General features: G+C 38.8%; 1 protein-coding gene across 6 annotated transcripts in view; it reads left to right on the top strand.

Annotated features, from left to right (window-relative positions):
* The first annotated feature begins 7,585 nt into the window (after positions 1 to 7,585).
* PIK3C3 (phosphatidylinositol 3-kinase catalytic subunit type 3) overlaps positions 7,586 to 18,923 on the top strand; it is a 157,756-nt gene continuing 146,418 nt past the window's right edge. For 3 of the 6 annotated variants that reach the window (XM_044774652.2, XM_070513136.1, XM_014850183.3), the window contains exons 1-3: positions 7,588 to 7,756; positions 10,001 to 10,189; positions 13,637 to 13,780. In XM_044774652.2, the coding sequence (XP_044630587.1) occupies positions 7,689 to 7,756; positions 10,001 to 10,189; positions 13,637 to 13,780 (401 nt within the window). In that variant the 5' untranslated portion in view covers positions 7,588 to 7,688. Of the gene's footprint in view, positions 7,757 to 10,000; positions 10,212 to 13,636; positions 13,781 to 18,923 lie in introns of all 6 variants that reach the window. The other 3 variants (XM_014850180.3, XM_044774657.2, XM_070513135.1) reach the window with 3 other exon arrangements.

Raw genomic sequence — 18,923 nt, 5'->3', positions numbered from 1 at the left:
ATGTCTCTTTGGTATAATGATTATTTGGGGCTGATTGCTTTTAATAAACTGGGACAGGGAAGGGGGCTCTGAGGACTGGAACTTGCTTGCCCTTTGTTAGGAGATATTTACATTGTAAAGGAAATCTCCATCTGTAAAGATATCCCCCTCTCTACCAGGAAGAAGGGGGGATAACTTTACCTCTAGAAACTCTTAATCAATGCCAAAGGCAAGGACTTAAACCTGCATAATAATCTTATTCCTGTTTCTGGTAACCTCCTGTAACTGACTCCCCCCACCCCCAACATCCTCCTTTGTCGTTAGCTGAAGATGATATTTAAGGTGGGGACTTCAGCCATTTTTGAGAGTTGCTCAGCTTGCCTGACCTCTCCCATGTATACATGTTATAAAGCTTTGTTTAATTTTCTCCTGCTATTCTGTCTCATGTGAATTTAATTCGTTCTCCAGCCAGACGACCCCAGAGAGGGTCGAGAAAATGCCTTCCTCCCCTACAATAGCTTTCTAAGAAACCCTAACCATAAATTTAGTTGATGCCTCTTAGCCTTGCAGAGGTCCACTTCCTCCATGAAGTCTTCTCGAACACTGTACTCCAGTTCCAACTCTATAATTATCCGTATGACCTTAGTAATTTACTTTAGTCTGTACAGGATTCAATTTCTGTGTCTCTAAATGAAGAGGAATGGATGATACGGATTATCCCTACTCATGCGAGTCTTAGCCTCACTCATTAGAAATGAAGACTCTCAGGCCCCACCACCCCATATCTACTGAATCAGAATCTGAATTTTAGTAAGGTCCCCTAGTGAATCATATGCACACCGACCTAGAGAAGCTCTTCATTCTCCTTTGAGAGCAAATACAGTTGATTCTCATTAGTCACAGATTCCGTATTTGTGAATTTACCTGCTTGCTGAAATTTATTTGTAACCCCCAAATCAATACTCATAGCCATGATGGAGTATTTGAGTCACTTGGAGCAGTGTAAAATCAGAGTCACCTGATACACATGTTCCCAGCTGAGGTCAAACAATGTAACGCTCTGTCTTCTTCTTTCAGGTCTTATACTGTAAACAAATGTCTTTTTTGCAGGCTATTTAGTGCCATGTTGTGGTTTGTTTGTTTGCAATTTTTGTGTTTTTTATTGGTGATTTCACTGTTTAAAATAGCCCCCAAAGGCAGTGCTGGAGTGTTGTCTGGTGTTCCTAAGAGCAAGAAGAATGTGATGTGCCTCATGGAAGAAATACATGTTAGGTAGACTTCATTCGGGCATGAGTTATAGTGCTGTTGGCCATGAGTTCAACGTTAACAAATTAACAACATATATTAAATAAGGTGTCTTTAAACAGAAACATGTAAAACAAGGTTACGTGTTCATTGTTTGATGAAAATATTGTGACCAGAGGCTTGCAAGAACATAACCCCACTGTACCCCCAAATAACATTATTTCCACTAAGAGCAATAATTCAGTATTCATTAATTCAGTGCATGATGACCTTACACACAATAATTTACTATCCCACTGCTGGGTGGAGATAGAGGCAAAATCTGAACATAGAATAAGAGAAAGGATATTACACAGAACTGATACCTTCAAACAAACATTGAGAGACAAATAGAAAATAACCATTTCACAAAACAACTAAAACTTAGCTGCAATTTTAAATAGTCCATGAGGTTTCTAGAAAGCCTGTTTTCTCTTAACTGCTGTGAAAAGCCCTGGGATAGAACCACACTTTGTGTTGTTTTGTCTTTCTTGGTTCACAAACATGGAGCTTCCCAGGTGAAATCTGAAACTGACTCCCACACACAGAGGGCAAAGAGACACCAGAGAAAGGGACAGGCCTCTCCAGATTGGTAGGTGGTAGGCTTAATAAGCAAGGGTACTTACCTATGAGGCTTTTCTTGGGCGGCTGGGAGATGAGTAGATCTCTGAACCCACCCACCAGAATCTTGAGTTTATATAGAGAATTCAGTCTGGGTTCAGTCTTAACTGGCTTCAGTCCCATATACCATCCAGACAGTCTCAACGACACACTGCTGTCTCTCACGGCTACTTCCTTGAAAATGGTTCCCACTGTGGGAATAGTGGATAGAAGTTACCTTCCAAGGACAGGTGAGGGAGATAAAGAGCCTCTGATTGCCTGGGTCCAGCTTGTAGGCCAACCAGTGGTCACATCCTCTCAATGACCACCTCCAACTGTCTTTAAGATGAAAAAAGAGACAAATTTTCACCCCTGCACCTTAGTTAGGCTTGGTTTCTCTGAGAAGATGGAGGGCCCAGTGTTTTACTTCTCACATTCTCTCATTTGAGTCTTTCTCTGTCTGTTCCCCTATTAAATCCCCCTCCAGTCTGATAAGCATCCCTCTCTTTCTGGAATGAGTATTAACTTTTGGAAACTTCACAATAACACATAGCTCAAATCCAAGCAGACTCTCAAGTGAACAATTCTCTCTCTTTCCCCGCCTATTTTTTTTCATTTCAGGGTTTCTTTTAGTGTTTAAATAAGCTCTTTGTTCTTTTTCTCATTAAAAGATAAATTCCTACAACATAGTGAAGATCTTTCCTTCTTTTTGAGATCTCTGTCACTCTCTCCTTGTGCATTTATAGAATTTGGGTAGGTGGCAAAGTGACTTAGAATGATTCCAGGGATCACGAGGAACTACTTGTGTCACTAATTATTGTCTATGGACTCAGACTCTGATCGCTCCTCTTCCTTCTCTCTCAGAGAAGCAAGTCTGAGTGCTGGGTCAACAACGTGTCCGTGATTAGATATTCATGCACAAACACAAACGCACACAGGAAAGGCAATAAGAAGTGCCCAAAATAACAGCAGCATCTCTGTCCTGTGGAGCACGTAGATGCACAAGTAAGGAGTGAACACAGACTATAGTTGTAGATCTAACATAATGTAGGCTGAGGATGCACTCATTTCAATGCGTTTCCTAACAATGAGTTCTCAGCAATGTCTAAAGTTATTACCATCCCACAATATTTACAGAACAAATGAAATAAAGCTCTTTGTAGCCTCTGATCTTACAGGACAGGTTGCATGATGACATTGAGGGATACCAGGGGTGGCACCACACACAAGATGGGGCACACCATTTTCTTCCTGGTGAGATTGGAGAGGCCAATGTCTAATACAATGGTTGGTGTAGTTCATGGCACATTTTAAGCACTCAGTAAACATTTTTTAAATAAATGGAGGACCTGCAAAGATGGAGTGGATCAAAATCTCCTCCCTCCGTGGAGTTAATGTGTAATGAGTCAAGACATTTACCTGAGAGTATAATCTATATAGAGGTAGAGGATCAATGGTAGTACTAAATAGCACCAAGGATGTTAAACATACCTCCATTAATGGTTTAGTTTTTGTTGGAAAAGTTCCAGAATTGTTCTGGAATACTTCCTCATAGTTTGGTAAAGATATTATGCATTTTGAAGTCAGACACACCTGGCTCTGTCATACATTAGCTATCATCTAAACTACCTTATAGTTACTTTTCTGTAAAATAGGGTAACAGCACCATCCTCACTAATTTGTTGAAATAATTAAATACATAATCTACATGAAATTGCCTAACGTGTTATCTGACAGATAGTAGTCTTTCAAGAGCTAGTTTCTTTCCTACTATCCTTATTCAACACCACTATGTGCCAGGAACTAAAGTAGGGTACAGCGCTAAGTAAAATTGACACAAACTCTTCCCTTGGAGACCTTGTAGTCTAGTGAGAGAGACAGCCATTAGCTGAATTATTCTGGCAGGAACTCTTGAAAATACTGTGAAAGAAGACTAGAAGGAATGATAGCTTTTTGAGTAAGAGGACTTAACTAGGGTTGGGGAGGAAAGTGAGGTCAGAGGAGGCTTCTTGGAGGGTGTGATCTTAGGCTTGCAATGCAAAGATCTAACAGATGTTCCTTTGGTGGGATGGGGGAGGATGATGGAGAATCTCCTAGGGTCCAGTATAGCTTTGTAAAAGCCCAGAGTTGATGGGGCTTAGAGTTTTTAAAATCTTTTAAAATCTTGACTCAAGAGAATATAAATAACAATCAGATATTTCTCATACTGTTTTTTAACTCTCTTTTCCAAGGTCTGAGTATTAGAGATCCTTACCATGTTGAGTGAGAGGGGTGAAGAGGGACAAAGAGCTCATCCCACAACCATGTTCATTGGGCATGACTTGATCATACTTCCTAGGGGAGATATGACCCCAATCCACTTTATAGCTATGATTCTTGACAGTGATATGATTCAACTACAAATTTTCTTTTTTTTTTTTTTGAGGAAGATTAGCTGTGAGCTAACTGCTGCCAATCCTCCTCTTTTCACTGAGTAAGACTGGCCCTGAGCTAACATCCATGCCCATCTTCCTCTACTTTATATATGGGACGCCTACCACAGCATGGCTTGCCAAGCGGTGCTATTGTCCACACCCCGGATCTGAACCAGCGAACCCTGGGCCGCTGAAGCGGAATGTGAGTACTTAACTGCTGCGCCACCCTGCCGGCCCTACTACAAATTTTCTTTTCTCACTTGTGACACTGAGAAAGGAGCTTCTTCTATTACATAACAGAAATAGTACAAAGGGGGACACATGCAAGATATACTTTTTTTATTTTTCAAAATACCTCATGCTTTTGATCTTTTCCTCTTTGTAGCTGATAGAAATTACCTTTTTGAATGGAATCCCTACCCAGGCCTTGTGAGTTCCTGCTCCAGAATCACTAGGAGACATTCTCACATCCATCTTTTTCCACATTGTCGCTTGACAAATGGCCAAGAGTCTTGGCTTATGATGTAAGATTTTTCAAGTTTCCTGACACCGTTGTCTGTTCTCTCATGTGATTAGGTTCTAAGACACCTGGAGTTATTAGAAAACTTGTAAAGGCTATTTTTTTTGTTAATTAGAGAAAAAGGAATTATGAGATCATTTTAATCTCACAATATCAGAGTCATTTTTTCTTGACAGAAGTTCAATAATAGATGGTTGCTTTTTTAAGCTATGAGTGCAATTTTTTTTATTACAAGCTAAAGAGGATAAATTGGGTGACAGAAACTGATGAAAACAAACCTCATTATCACTACACGAGTTGTGGGCAACTTGAAGGAATAGACCATTATCAACAAACTTTTCAACCATCATTCAAACATTATTTGAATAATTAAACGTGAAATTGAAACAATATGGCAAAAGAAACACAAAATGAAAACTACAACTCCAAAAGTGAATTAAACATGGGACCAGTCAATGAAGTAGCCTAACACACAAAGAAAACACCTATGCATAAAAGTTACTTTCCTACAGACCAGCAGTGGTCTGTGGAAATGTGGGTTCTTGCAATGCAAATTGCGTTCTATAATTATGTGTGCGTTATATTTATGAGTTGTAAGAGATCAAATGGGAAAAAAATTATCATTCCTTTCCTTTCAGGATAAGATGCCTAAGGCTTCCATTTCCTCTATGGACATAACCTTGCCAACTGGACTTGGATACCCAGATCTAATAATCAATATCTTCCTCACCCATGGTTGATCCAGGAAAGGCACAATCAGTTTTGGCTTCTGTGACTTTTACCATGCCTCTATGACCTACCAAAATCCTCCTCCTTACTGGCGTATTAGTTTTTCTTGTTGCATTAATGTCCAACAATTACAGTCCAGTCTTCTAAGATTCCCCCATAATAAATTTTTAACGTTATTTTTACTGATGATTTTCTTGGAAAAGTTAATATAAGTCTACCATGTCTTCTATGAGTGAATATCTCAGAACTAAGCACTAATACTTCATTTTTATGCCTTTATCTGTGTTGTGTTTGTGACTGTGTTTGGGTCAATTAGTATTACTTCAACTGCTGTGAGCTAATGAGAAAAGGACAGAAATAGACTTAAAACCAAAAATGCTTTGGGGGCCAAGAAAAGGCCAAATGCCATCACGGTACTTACACTAATGAATATATCATAGTAATTTGAGTTAGATAATGAGGCAAGAAAATTGAATTCCATGTGGTAGACAGCAGTATAGATGTGCTGAATTTCAAAGAACTGGTCCTGTAAGAGTAGTCAATGACATTTCAGTGTTGTAGGCAATAGAGTTTCAGAGAAAGACCATGTATTCTACTAAGGTTGTTAATTTGAAGTTTTTACATTTAATTTCTAAGTTTGATTTTTTAATAGTTTATAAGAATAGATATCTATACATACAGACTTTTACTTACGATTATACATTAAATAATATTATAATAAAAGTAATTTAAGTCTAGGATGAGAGCATTTAATCCTCTACAATTTTATTCAAGTTTGAGAAATCTGTTTCACATCAAACCTCACACCACTGCTGGAATCATCCCTTAGACAGGGCAGCTGTAACTATTTGTTTTCTTGTTGGACAGCTCTTATGATTAAAAAGCTTAATTTTTATTGTTTGCTGAAACTACATTTCCTGTAAGTTCCAAACCTTGGAGGTAGTTATACTTAGGAACAAATCAAGTCTGCTGTTCTTTTTGTTGGAAGTTGAAGTTATAGGAGGATAACTGTCATGTTTTTCCTTAGTCTTGCTTCCACAAATATTTTTGAGTACTTAGTTTGGAAAAAGCATTGTGCAGTAGTCATTTTTTGCCTTTCCAGGTTAAACAGCTATACTCCTTTCAACCTTTCCTTGAAAGATATTTTTTCCCTAATTACTGTAACTTACACACACTCTAGCAGGTGTCCCTCTTACAATGTGGCACCTAAAAATAAACACATAGAAAATAGAGACTTTTATTCAATATCATCAATAACACACAGGAATTACTCAACTCAGCAATGTATTGGGCGCCAATAGGGGCAGACAAAGAAGTATATGACACACTATTTTTGCCTTCAAAGAGTTTTGAATCTAGTTGGAAATGAAGATTACAATTTTAGATAATATTAAATATTATGAAAAGCATTGTTGTTGTTGTTCAGAGCATTCAGAAATTTGAGTTCTAGAGTCATTATTGGACGTTTCTAGGTTTTAACTGGGGTTAGGTCTTGGAAGTCACATTGGGTCTGAATACATCCAGTGTAAACAAGCACCCAAGTATTTTGTCCAAAGCAGCTTAAAGATTGGTAGTGCCAAAACGGGAATCCTGGTTCCCTTGTTCTTTGTTTAGCCCTTTCTCCACTCTTTAGAGCAGAAAGAGGAAATCTTTGCTTGAGATAGCAAATTAGTGATCAAATCCATAATTTTTCGAAAGGCCACTGGAATTTACACTTGGCAAAATTCTAATTCTCGTAATTGTTCCCTGTTCAGCCTGCAGCCAGTGGAAGTTGTCACAAATCTTTTTCAATCGAATTTGCTTTTGCATTGATTTTAGGTACAGCTCAAGCTCAAACGACAGCTTCCAATTTTCTTTAAAAAAAGTAAAATCCTGTTAAGACAGGAAGAACACAGGAAGCCTGGAACCTAACCAGATAGGCTGTGTCTCCGGAACCCGATTTGCCCTTAAGCAAGATGGTGGGCGCCTTCTGCACATGCGCAGAATGGAAGCCTGGGCGGGTGGTTCCGCCGCATCCGGTCGCGCTGCGGGCAGGGATTGGCTGCCCTCGGGCGGAGAGGCGAGGCCGGAAGCGCCCGTGTTGTGGGGCTCGGCCGGTTCAGTCCCGCCGTGGTTCCAGTGCCCTGCTTCCAGGCGTAGGTCCTGTTTTTGCACGGGGCGCCATGGGGGAAGCGGAGAAGTTTCACTACATCTACAGTTGTGACCTGGACATCAACGTGCAGCTTAAGATGTAAGAGAATCTGGGGACAGGGGCTGCGATTGCTGGAGCTTAGGGACGGGGTGGCAGGTGCCTGGGAGTTGGGGAGTGAAAGTGGTTACTAGCCTGAAGGCCGCCCTGGGGGCGGCCGGGAAGGCTGTGGCCGGGGAAGCGGGGAGAACGGAGAGTGGGGAGGAGCCATGTGGGGAAGGATTGAGGACGTGGTCTCTGTGAGAAGGACAGTGGTAGGTATAGCCCTAAAGTCGCGCGGTGTTTTACTTTCCTCAAAGCATTTTGCTGTTCACAGCAACCTCTTGATGGGTTCTTACCGTCCCGTTTTACCGAAGAAGAAATCAAGCCTCGGTAAAGTCATCGTCACGCAGTTAATAATTGGAAGATCTTTACTTTAGAACGGGGCTAGAAGGTGGAATAGAGACTGCAGAAGTTATGGAGAGGTAGACACAGGCAGGTGTGGGGGTTGAGAAGATGAGCACGTGAGTGTAGTATTAGAAGCGCCGGAGGTGATAGAGGCTTAGGTTGAATCTTTGGACAGTCTAGAATTGTTTAGCCAGCGAGGTTGTGAGTCAAAAATGAAGGTGCTAGGTGGAAAGGGACCAGAGATCTGAGAAAGGAGCCTTGCAGGAAAATCTTGGGGCATCATGGTTGAAGTAAAGGGCATGACATCTTGATATGAGAATAATGGAACTGAGATGGGGAACGGGTAGGACTGAGTTGAAAATTCTGTCCATTTTAAGGCAAGTCTTCTAGAGGTATTTTCGTATGTGAAAGCTATCACAAATTATTAATCACAACGTCATTCATAATATGTTTGCTCAATAGTCAATACATGTGCCTCAGGCAAAGGGCAGCACACCTGCAGTGATTGTTAACATCATTCATCAAGGTGGTTAAGACAGAAAACTTCCAGTTGTGCAGACTCCCCTCTCTTACCTTCTCCGTTTAGTCATTCACAAGTTGTCTTGACTCTACCTGCTAAATATCTTTGATCCCTGCCCCCTTTTCTGCCCTACTGCCCTTAGCCTTAGCCTGCCATTTTCCTTTCTAATTTTGGCTGAAGTTCTTTTAAGTGATCTGTTTGCTTTGAATCCCACTTCTCCATTATGTTCTTATCCCCCTGCCAAAAGTGCCATAAGTACAAATCTGATTATATTACTCTCACTTCAGATAATTCAGTGAACAGATTTTTGCATGTTCACTTTGTGTCAGGCACTGTACTGAAATTTCATTTTCCCCTTAATTTGCATTTTCACCTCCAGCTTCTTCCTCACCATGAGCTTTATGCTTTCGCTATACAATCAAACAACTTGGATTGCCGCAGACACACCGTCTTGCCTCTTTGCCTTTGTGTCTCCTGTTCTTGTCTTCTGGGCTGACTTCCTACCTCCTTGGCTCCCATCTGCCTTATCTTGTTCAGGCTCATTTCAGGCATGTATCTGGGTTAGGTGCTCCTGAGACTTTTTGATGTATCTTTCTATGGTGGGAAGAAGGTTCGTGTTGGCTTCTTCTGCCCTGGTTTTTAGTCTCAGCTTTGTTACTTACTTTGTGATCCTGGATAATGAGCTTGATCTCTGAGTTTCTGCTTCATCGTTTATAAAATAAGAATATGGTGAAAAATAAGTAAGAAAGAGTACATAAAGTGCCTGGCACAATATCTTATGTAATCTTGATGTCCAAGCAATGTTCTTTCCTCTTTTATAGTATCTTGTGAATATCTTTTATGACTTATAACACTTTATTTTCAACTTAAAGAAGTGATCATACATACATCTACATAGTAAAATAAAAAATTGAAAGAGTACAAGAAGAATATGCAATTAAAAAGTGTGTTTCTTCCCCAGAAGCAAGGACTTAACATTTTCTTGTAATACTATGTTGTCTTTTATTTCTGGACCTCTGTGCCTAGTACAGTAAATGTTTGTTGGAAGAATAGATGAATAAGTGGTCAGCTTGAAATTAATAAAATGAAATTAAGACCTGGAAAGCTGGTGACATCTAGATGATAGACCAAGAGTTGATGACACTGTTTCAAATTAAGCAGCCTAACATAGAGAAATATGTTGATGAAGAAAGGAATGATCTTAGGTATGTTAGGATTTTTAAGAGGCCTTTATTAGATATAAAAGTAACTTTAATTTCATATATAGGACAATGTTTAGGTAGCAGCAGTTTACTGTGACACAAGCATAAACTCTTCTTAGTATTTGTTGTGTACATGCTTAAAAAATGTGTCTAAACGTTATTGTTTTATGCTTCCAGAGGAAGTTTGGAAGGGAAGAGAGAACAAAAGAGTTACAAAGCCGTTCTAGAAGACCCAATGTTGAAGTTTTCAGGACTGTACCAAGAGACTTGCTCTGACCTTTATGTTACTTGTCAAGTTTTTGCAGAAGGGAAGCCTCTGGCCTTGCCAGTGAGAACATCCTACAAGGCATTTAGTACAAGATGGAAGTAAGTTGTTTTATTGCATATGGTGAGTTCCAGACTTTTCTCCCATTTCTTTATAGACGTTGCAGGTATGGAGTATAGTTTGGTAGGGATTACAGAGGAATTTTTGGTTTTTAAAATTTCATTATTTGATAGCTATAAGCACTGATTGCGTAGTTTAAAGCAATAACCTACTCAGATAGAATAAAGTATCACACATAGCAGTATTATAACTGCAATTGAGGTGGAAGTGAATTTATGTTTGTTTTCAGTATATTGACTTATTTTTATAAGAATTTGACTGATTCACAAAAAGACCCAAACCAAAAGCATATGTGTAGCATCTTTAAATTCTTTACCATTTTATGCCCTTGAACACGTGAACACTTCTGGATAGTCTGAAATGTTGTCCAACCTGATATTTGGAGCTTAGGTGTTTAGAGAGATCTGTTGTCATCTGTTTGGATCCAATTTTTATTATTATTTTAAATATGAAACCACCTTTGTAAGTTCGTGGTTTATAGAGCATGGTGCATTAGCAAACCATTGTTGGGATACAAGGTAAATATAATGAACATGAAGTCCCTATTTTTCCAGAACAGTATTGTGAGTTCTTAGTTTAACTTCTTCACAGTTCTTATTTGATAGATTGTATGATGTAGTTTTTTTTTTTTTTTGCTGGGAAAGATTTGCCCTGAGCTAACATCTGTTGCCAGTCTTCCTCTCTCCTTTTTTTTCCTCCCCAAAGCCCCAGTACATAATTGTATATTCTAGTTGTGAGTCCTTCTATGTGAGTCACCGCCACAGCATGGCTACTGACAGATGAATGCTGTGGTTCTGTGCCCAGGAACCAAACCTGGGCTCCCAAAGTGGAGTGCGCTGAACTTTAACCACTAGGCCATCAGGGTTGGCTCTGTATGGTGCAGTTTTAATGATTGATCCATGAGTATTATTCAGCACCCTGGTAGCTCAGTGCAGGATCCATAGGTTGTGTGCCTCTCGAGGAAGGAGTTTATTCCCACAGTCTTCATGGAAGACAAGGTGTGGCCATATGGACTGCCAAGTTCTGCTGTTGAGGGTACAGCCCTGAATTTACCAGGTGTGGCCTAGCATGCTGACAGTGTTCAGAGACAGCAGAAGCCTGAGCTCTGGTGATCTGGCTACATTGAAACCAACTATTTTAAAGGTATAATTTCTTTACTAGTCCTTTTGTGGCTAGATATACACACAAAGTGTGTGTGTGTGTATACATTTGTTATTCTGGCAAATTTCAGACTTGTGAAAGTAGAGAGAATAATACAATGAACTTCCAAGGCCCTATCGCCTAGCTTTGATAATTACTAAATCAAGGCTAATCTTGTTTCATCTATGTCCACTATTTGAAGCAAATTCCAAATATTATACCATCTTAACTGTAAATATTTCTGTATATCTCTTTTTTAAATATAACAACCGTACCATCATTACACCTAAAACGGTGGACCAAAATGCCTTAATTGTATCAGAGGTTCTTAATCTGGAATCAGGAAGTCTACAAAACCTTGAAATTGTATGCAGAGTTTGTGTGTCTTGCGTGTTTGTACGGGAACAGAGCTCCAAGCTTTTATTAGATATTTTTTGAGATGATTTGTGACCCCAAAAAAGTCTTAGAAGCACAAATTTAGGGTGGTTTGTTCATTGGCACAAGATGACACTGCTTAGTATTTACCTTTTCAGCCTGGCCCACCATGTGGATAGTAATTAAATAAGTTCATTTAGTTCCTCAAGTTATCTGTAGTGGAGAATGGCTTTTTAAAGCATATGACTTATTTTTTTAAGAACTTCATGCAAGAAAAGGATTTAATGACTTTTTGATTCTCTTTCAAATTGATAGCCATCTCTAATTTGCCTGTAGGCTCTTGAATTTATATGGTGGATATAAATGACTTACTCTTTGAGTTTTTGAGAATTCTGTTCAGTTTCATACCAGTGCAGATATATTTGACCTAGATTGGGATATGCCCCTTTAAGAATAATTTTGAGTAAACAGAATAATTTTGAGTAAACAGAGAAACAATTCTCTGGGTCTCCTGGGTATTACTTTGTGTATTGTTTGCATAGTTTTCGTTTGGGATTTTGAAAGCCATCTCTTATTTAAGGGCTTTGAAATTGTCAAAGAAATCCAGTGTGAAGTTTGAATACCGAAGAAAATTTGCAGAGATGAGTAGAGAGTGAAAAAAAAAAAGAGCTCTGCTGTTATTGCTATATTATTAAGAACAGTCCTTAGTGAAATCATATATACAGACATGCTTTGAAAGCATAAAAAACTAATAGTTAAGCATTATCAGTATTAATGAAATAACTTGAGGAACAGAAAAAAATCTCGTAAAAAAATTGTCACATGTCTGGCCACAGCAGTCTGGTAACTTCATGTCATGAAGGTAGTGGATAGGCTGCTTCAGTCTCTTTAAAGTTGGTTGTTTTTTTCTGCTTTATTAAGGCATTTGGGACCATATCATCCTCAGCAGTGTTTTCAGGTAATATGAGTCATTCTGATTTTTTTCTCTTCAGAGAAAACACTTCTCTAAGTGTTCTGGAGAATGCTTATAGAACATCATAGTTCAGTTCAAAACAGGTTTGGTTCTAACAGGTTTAAGTGGTTTCCCAGATTTTTATTGGCCATTATCATATTCCTTGTGTTTTAGTGATGTTGTCTGAGTTTCTTTTTTTTTTTAAAGATTGGCGCCTGAGCTAACAACTGTTGCTAGTCTTCTTTTTTTTTCCTGCTTTTTCTCCCCAAATTCCCCCAGTACATAGTGGTATATTTTGGTTGTAGGTCTTTCTAGTTGTGGCATGTGGGACTCCGCCTCAGCATGGTTTCATGATTGGTGCCATGTCTGTGCCCAGAATCCGAACCAGTGAAACCCTGGGCTGCTGAAGCAGATTGTGGGAACTTAACCACTTGGCCACGGTGCCGGCGACAAACTTTTCCTTTCTTTTTTTTGAGGAAGATTAGCCCTGAGCTAGCATCTACCGCCAATCGTCCTCTTTTTACTGAGGAAGATTGGCCCTGAGCTAACATCTGTGCCCATTTTCTCCTACTTATATGTGGAACACTTGCCACAGCACGGCTTGACAAGTGTTGTGTAGCTTTGCACCTGGGATCCGAACCAGTGAACCCAGGGCCGCCAAAGTGTGAACTTAACCGCTGTGCCACTGGGCCAGCCCCTGAGTTTCTTGATTAAAGGATTTACCACTGTTGTTTTACATGAGCTTTGTTTTTAAAAAATTTTGTTTCATGTGTTCTGTATTGAAAATTGGAGTTGCCTAGAGCAAAATTGAGCTAACTGCCACCTTCTTTTTTGTAGTACTCTCTTAATCTTTTGGGACATTTTCTCTGGCCAAACCTTCTTGTGTGGTTTGTTAATTTAAAAGACAGTTATATATATATATATATATATATATATGTTTATGTTGACTTTATTTTCATAGCTGGAATGAATGGCTCAAACTGCCTGTGAAATACCCTGACCTGCCCAGGAATGCCCAGGTGGCCCTGACCATATGGGATGTGTATGGACCAGGAAAGGCAGTGCCTGTGGGAGGAACAACAGTGTCGCTCTTTGGAAAATACGGGTGAGCATTCTCTTCTCCTCGTCTCTAGGAATGGTGCAGGCCCTTTTCTTTTTGGGAGGGCTTTAATCATTTCTGCCCAGTCTGGTTCTCTGTGTGCGAGGAAGTGAAAAACCTGTTTGGTACATGATTCTGTCATTCTTGAGACTGAATTTGACGCATATTTCTTACGGGATATGTAGATAGATTAATTAAGAAACACAATTTATGTAACTACTGTTAGTGATGGGTAAAGTGATTTCTATGAGGAAATCGTCATTGGAAACTAGAATCGTGCTTTTAGGAAACAAAGGTTCTTTGTCATATACTGCTTTGTTATAGGGTTTTTCTGCTTTGTCATAGTAGTGATAGAAAGGGCAATAAGCAGGGTTAAAAAGTGCTAATTTTCTAATAATGGTCATGATTATAATAAAGTTGTTAATTCAGTTTTTAAAAAATTTACAGAGAGTAGAAGTTTATTGTAAAAAAAAAATAGAACCCATAGTCCTGAAGGGTGCTTTTCTCTGTCCCTTTTCTCCTGTATCAGAGGGGTTGCTATTTATCTTTGGAGAATTTGTGATATTCTATTCATTTTATGTTTATTAATTGGAATTTTCCTCTAAAGAGCTTGGTCTTTCATCAAGTGTTGAGTTACCTTGTTGTATATATATTTTCATGTAGTTCGTATAGGAAAGGCGGACGGATGTCTAATTTTTTCCCTCTTGCCAGTTTTAAGAATGAGTTGGTGCCCTGGTAATTGCAAAGGTGATGATTGATGGGTTTTTTTGTTTTTAAGTTTTGTCTTGAACTTTTAGTTGTAGACATTTTTGAAATGTTTCACTCCATTGCTCTCTTTATTCTTTATATTGCTGAAAACCTCTCATTTTTGGTCAGTAGGAGCCTCTTCAAGTTCATCCTGTGTCCTTTGGACAGTAGTCCAGTGGTCGTTGGTAGCTTCTTTGACTTCTGGTTGACAAGCTGTTCCAGGCTCATTGGGCAGTTTTCTGCACCAGACCTGGCATCTCTCAAAGAAGTCCTCGTTCCTTTCTCTGTGAAATGGTAGAGACCTTCATCTAGGTATTAGCAGACTTCTTAACTTTTGCCCATTTTAAAGTTGAAAAATTTTATCTCCTTGAATTAGTTTTCATGTCACTAAATATGAATGAGGATGATCATATTTTGATATCTTCATTTGCTCTTTGTGTTTATGTTTCTGTGAATTGCTTTTTGATGTCTTTTTCCCAATTTTTTTATTGAGATAAATTCACATATTGTAACATTCTTTGCCTTTTTTCTTCTTTTCTTTTCTTTTCTTTTTGGTGAGGATGATTGGCCCTGATCTCTTGCCAGTCTTCCTCTTTTTGCTTGAGGAAGATTGTCCCTGAGCTAACCTCTGTGCCAGACTTCCTCTGCTTTGTATTTGAGAGGCTGCCTCAGCACGGCTTGATGAGCAGTGTGTAGGTCAATTCCCGAGATCTGAACCTGCGAACCCCAGGCCATGAAAGCAGAGCATGCGAACTTAACCACTATGCCACTGGGCTTCTCCCTTTTGCTTTTCTTTGAGTTGTGATTTTTCTTATTAATGTATAAGGAGTCTTTGCAGATTAATGAAATTAGCCCTTTGTGTGTTATATGTTACAAATATTGTTTTTCCTGTTTGGCATTTCCTTTTGAATTAGTATATGTTTCTTTGCTTGTTTGCTTGCAATTCATGGCTCTTAAATTATGTTGAATTTGTCAGTTTGTATTTTTTATTTTTGGTTGAGAAAGTTTAGCCCTGAGCTAACATCTGTCCCCAGTCCTCTTCTTTTTGCTGAGGAAGACTGGCCCTCAGCTAACATCTGTGGCCTTCCTCCTCCACTTTTTATATGTTGGACATCTGGCACAGCATGGCTCGACAAGCGGGATGTAGGTCTGCACCCATGATCTGAACCAGTGAACCTCGGGCTGCCGAAGCAGAGCGTGTGAACTTAACTGCTGTGCCACTGGGCCAGCCCCCAGTTTGTATTTTTTTATTTTATTTGAGTTCAAAACAATTTACATCATTGTGAGATTTCAGTTATACATTATTTCTTGTCTGTCACCACATAAGTGCTCCCCTTCATCTCCTGTGCCTACCCCCCAACCCCCTTCACTTAGTAACCACTGAACTGTTTCCTTTGTCCACGTGTTTGTTTATATTCACATATGAGTGAAATCATCTTGTGTTTGTCCTTCTCAATCTGGCTTATTTCGCTTAGCATAATTCCCTCCAAGTCCATCCATGTTGTTGCAAATGGGATGATTTTGTCTTTTTTTATGGCTGAGTAGTATTTCATTGGGGGTATATATATATATATATCCCACATCTTCTTTATCCAGTCATCAGTCACTGGGCACTTAGGTTGCTTCCATGTCTTGGCTATTGTGAATAATGCTGCAGTGAACATAGAGATGCGTATGCTACTTTGGATTGTTGATTTCAAGTTGTTTGGGTAGATACCCAGTAGTGGGACAGCTGGGTCATATGGTAGTTCTATTTTTAGTTGTTTGAGGAATCTCCATACTGTTTTCCATAGTGGCTGCACCAGTTTGCATTCCCGCCAGCAGTGTATGAGGGTTTCCTTTTCTCCACACCCTCTCCAACATTTGTTATTTTTAGTCTTAGTGATTATAGCCATTTTAACAGGCAAAAGGTGGTAGCTTAGTGTAGTTTTTATTCCTTTCTCTTGCCTAATTACTCTGGCCAAAACCTTCAGTACTTTGTTGAATAAGAGTGATGATAGTGGGCATCCTTGTCTTGTTCCTGTTCTCAGGGGGATGATGTTTAGTTTTTCCCCATTGAGTATGATGTTGGCTGGGGGGTTTGTCATATATGACCTTTATTATGGTGAGGTAATTTCCTTCTATCCCCATTTTGTTCAGAGTTTTTATCATAAATGCTGTTAGATCTTCTCAAAATGCTTTCCCTGCATCTGTTGAAATGATCATGTGGTTTTTATTCCTCATTTTGTTAATGTGGTGTATCACACTGATACATTTGTAGATGTTGAACCATCCCTGTGTCCCTGGTATAAATCCCAGTTAATCATGATGTATGATCTTTTTGATGTATTGTTGTATTCGGGTTGCCAATATTTTGTTGAAGATTTTTGCATCTGTGTTCATTAGCGATATTGGCCTTTAGTTTTCTTTTTTCATGTTGTCCTTGTCAGGCTTGGTATCAGAGTGATGTTGGCCTTGTAGGATGTGTTAGGAAGTGTTCCATCTTCCCTAATTTTTTTGAATAGCTTGAAAAGCATAGGTATTTAAATTCTCCCTGAAAGTTGGGTAGAATTCCCCAGGGAAGCTGTCTGGTCCTGGGCTTTTATTCTTTGGGATGCTTTTGATTACTGTTTCAATCTCTTTACTTGTGTTTGATCTATTCTGATTCTCTATTTCTTCTTGATTCAGCTTTGGAAGGTTCTAAGAGTCTCAGAATTTACCAGTTTCCTATAGATTGTCCATATTGTTAGCATATAGTTTTTTGTAATATTCCCTTATAATCCATTGTATTTCTGTGATATCTGTTGTCATTTCTCCTCTTTTCATTTCTGATTTTATTTATCTGAGCTTTCTCTCTTTTTTTTTGTAAGTCTGTAGGGGCTTGTCAATTTTATTTATCATCTCAAAGAAGCAGCTCTTTGTTTCACTGATCCTTTCTACTGCCTTTTTTGTTTCAATAGCATTTATTTCTGCTCTGATTTTTATTATTTCTCTCCTTCTGCTGACTTTGAGCTTTGTTTGTTCTTCCTTTACTAATTCAGTTAGGTGTAATTTGAGATTACTTATTTGGGTTTTTTCTTGTTTGTTAAGGTGAGCCTGTATTGTGGTGAATTTCCCTCTTAATATGGCTTTTGCTGCATCCCATATGAGTTGGTATGGTATGTTTTCATTTTCATCTGTCTCCAGATATTTTTTGGTTTCTCCTTTAATTTCTTCAGTGATCCATCGCTTGTTCAATAGCATGTTGTTTAGTCTCTACATCTTTGTTGCTTTCTCAGCTTTTTTCTTCTAATTAATTTCTAGCTTTATAGCATTGTGATCAGAAAAGATGCTTGTTATTACTTTAGTCTTCTTAAATTTATTGTGGCTTGCCTTGTTTCCCAGGACATAGCCTATCCTTGAGAATGTTCCATGCACACTTGAGAACAATGTATATTCTGGTGTTTTTGTATGGAGTGTTCTGTATATGTCTATTAAGTCAACTGGTCCAGCTTTTCATTTAATTCCACTGTTTCCTCGTTGATTTTCTGTCTCGATGACCTATCCATTGATGTGAATGGAGTGTTGAGGTCCCCTACTATTATCATCTTATTATTAATATCTTCTTTTAGGTTTGCTAATAGTTGCTTTATGTACTTTGGTGCTCCTGTTTTGAGTGCATAGATATTTATCTATTTCTTCTTGATGGAATGTCCCTGTGATCATTACGTACTGCCCCTCTTTGTCTGTCTTTACCTGCCTTATCTGAAGTATTGCAACATCTGCTTTCTTTTGTTTGCCATTAGCTTGGAGTCTTTCATCCCTTCACTCTGAGCCTGTGTTTGTCATTGGAGCTGAGATGTGTTTCCTGGAGGCAGCATATTGTTGGGTCTTGTTCTTTAATCCATCTAACCACTCTGTCTTTTTGTTGGAGAATTCAGTCCATTTACGTTGAGTGATTATCAATACATGAGGGCTTAACGCTGCCATTTTATCCCTTGTTTTCTAGTTCTCCTGCATTTCCTTTGTTTCTCATCCTGTGTATTTTGTTCTACCAGTTGAGTTATGTAGTATTTTATGTTGTGTTTCCTTGTTTTCTCCTTATTTATTATTTGTGTCTCTCTGCTTTTTTGTTTAGTGGTTACCATGAGGTTTGTATTCAAAATCTTATGGATAAGATAGTCACTTTTCTAATGGCCTCTTATTTCCTTAGACTAAACCGATTCAGTCCCTTTCCTCTTCCCCTCCTAAGTTGTTTTTCTCACATCTTATTCCATTTTGTATTATGAGTTTGTGGTTAAAATAAGAAGATTATCTTTTTTTTTGGTGTTTTCCTTCCCGTTGTCTTTAATGCTATAATTGAGTATTTGCTATTCTGTTCTTATTCTGTCTACCTGTTTGTCTCCTGACTCCATGCTTTGTAACCCCTTTCTCCCTTTTTTCC

Source organism: Equus asinus, chromosome 7 (genome assembly GCF_041296235.1).
Source record: "Equus asinus isolate D_3611 breed Donkey chromosome 7, EquAss-T2T_v2, whole genome shotgun sequence".
In the NCBI taxonomy this organism is placed as follows: domain Eukaryota; kingdom Metazoa; phylum Chordata; class Mammalia; order Perissodactyla; family Equidae; genus Equus; species Equus asinus.
This window is presented reverse-complemented; position numbering and strand designations above follow the sequence as displayed.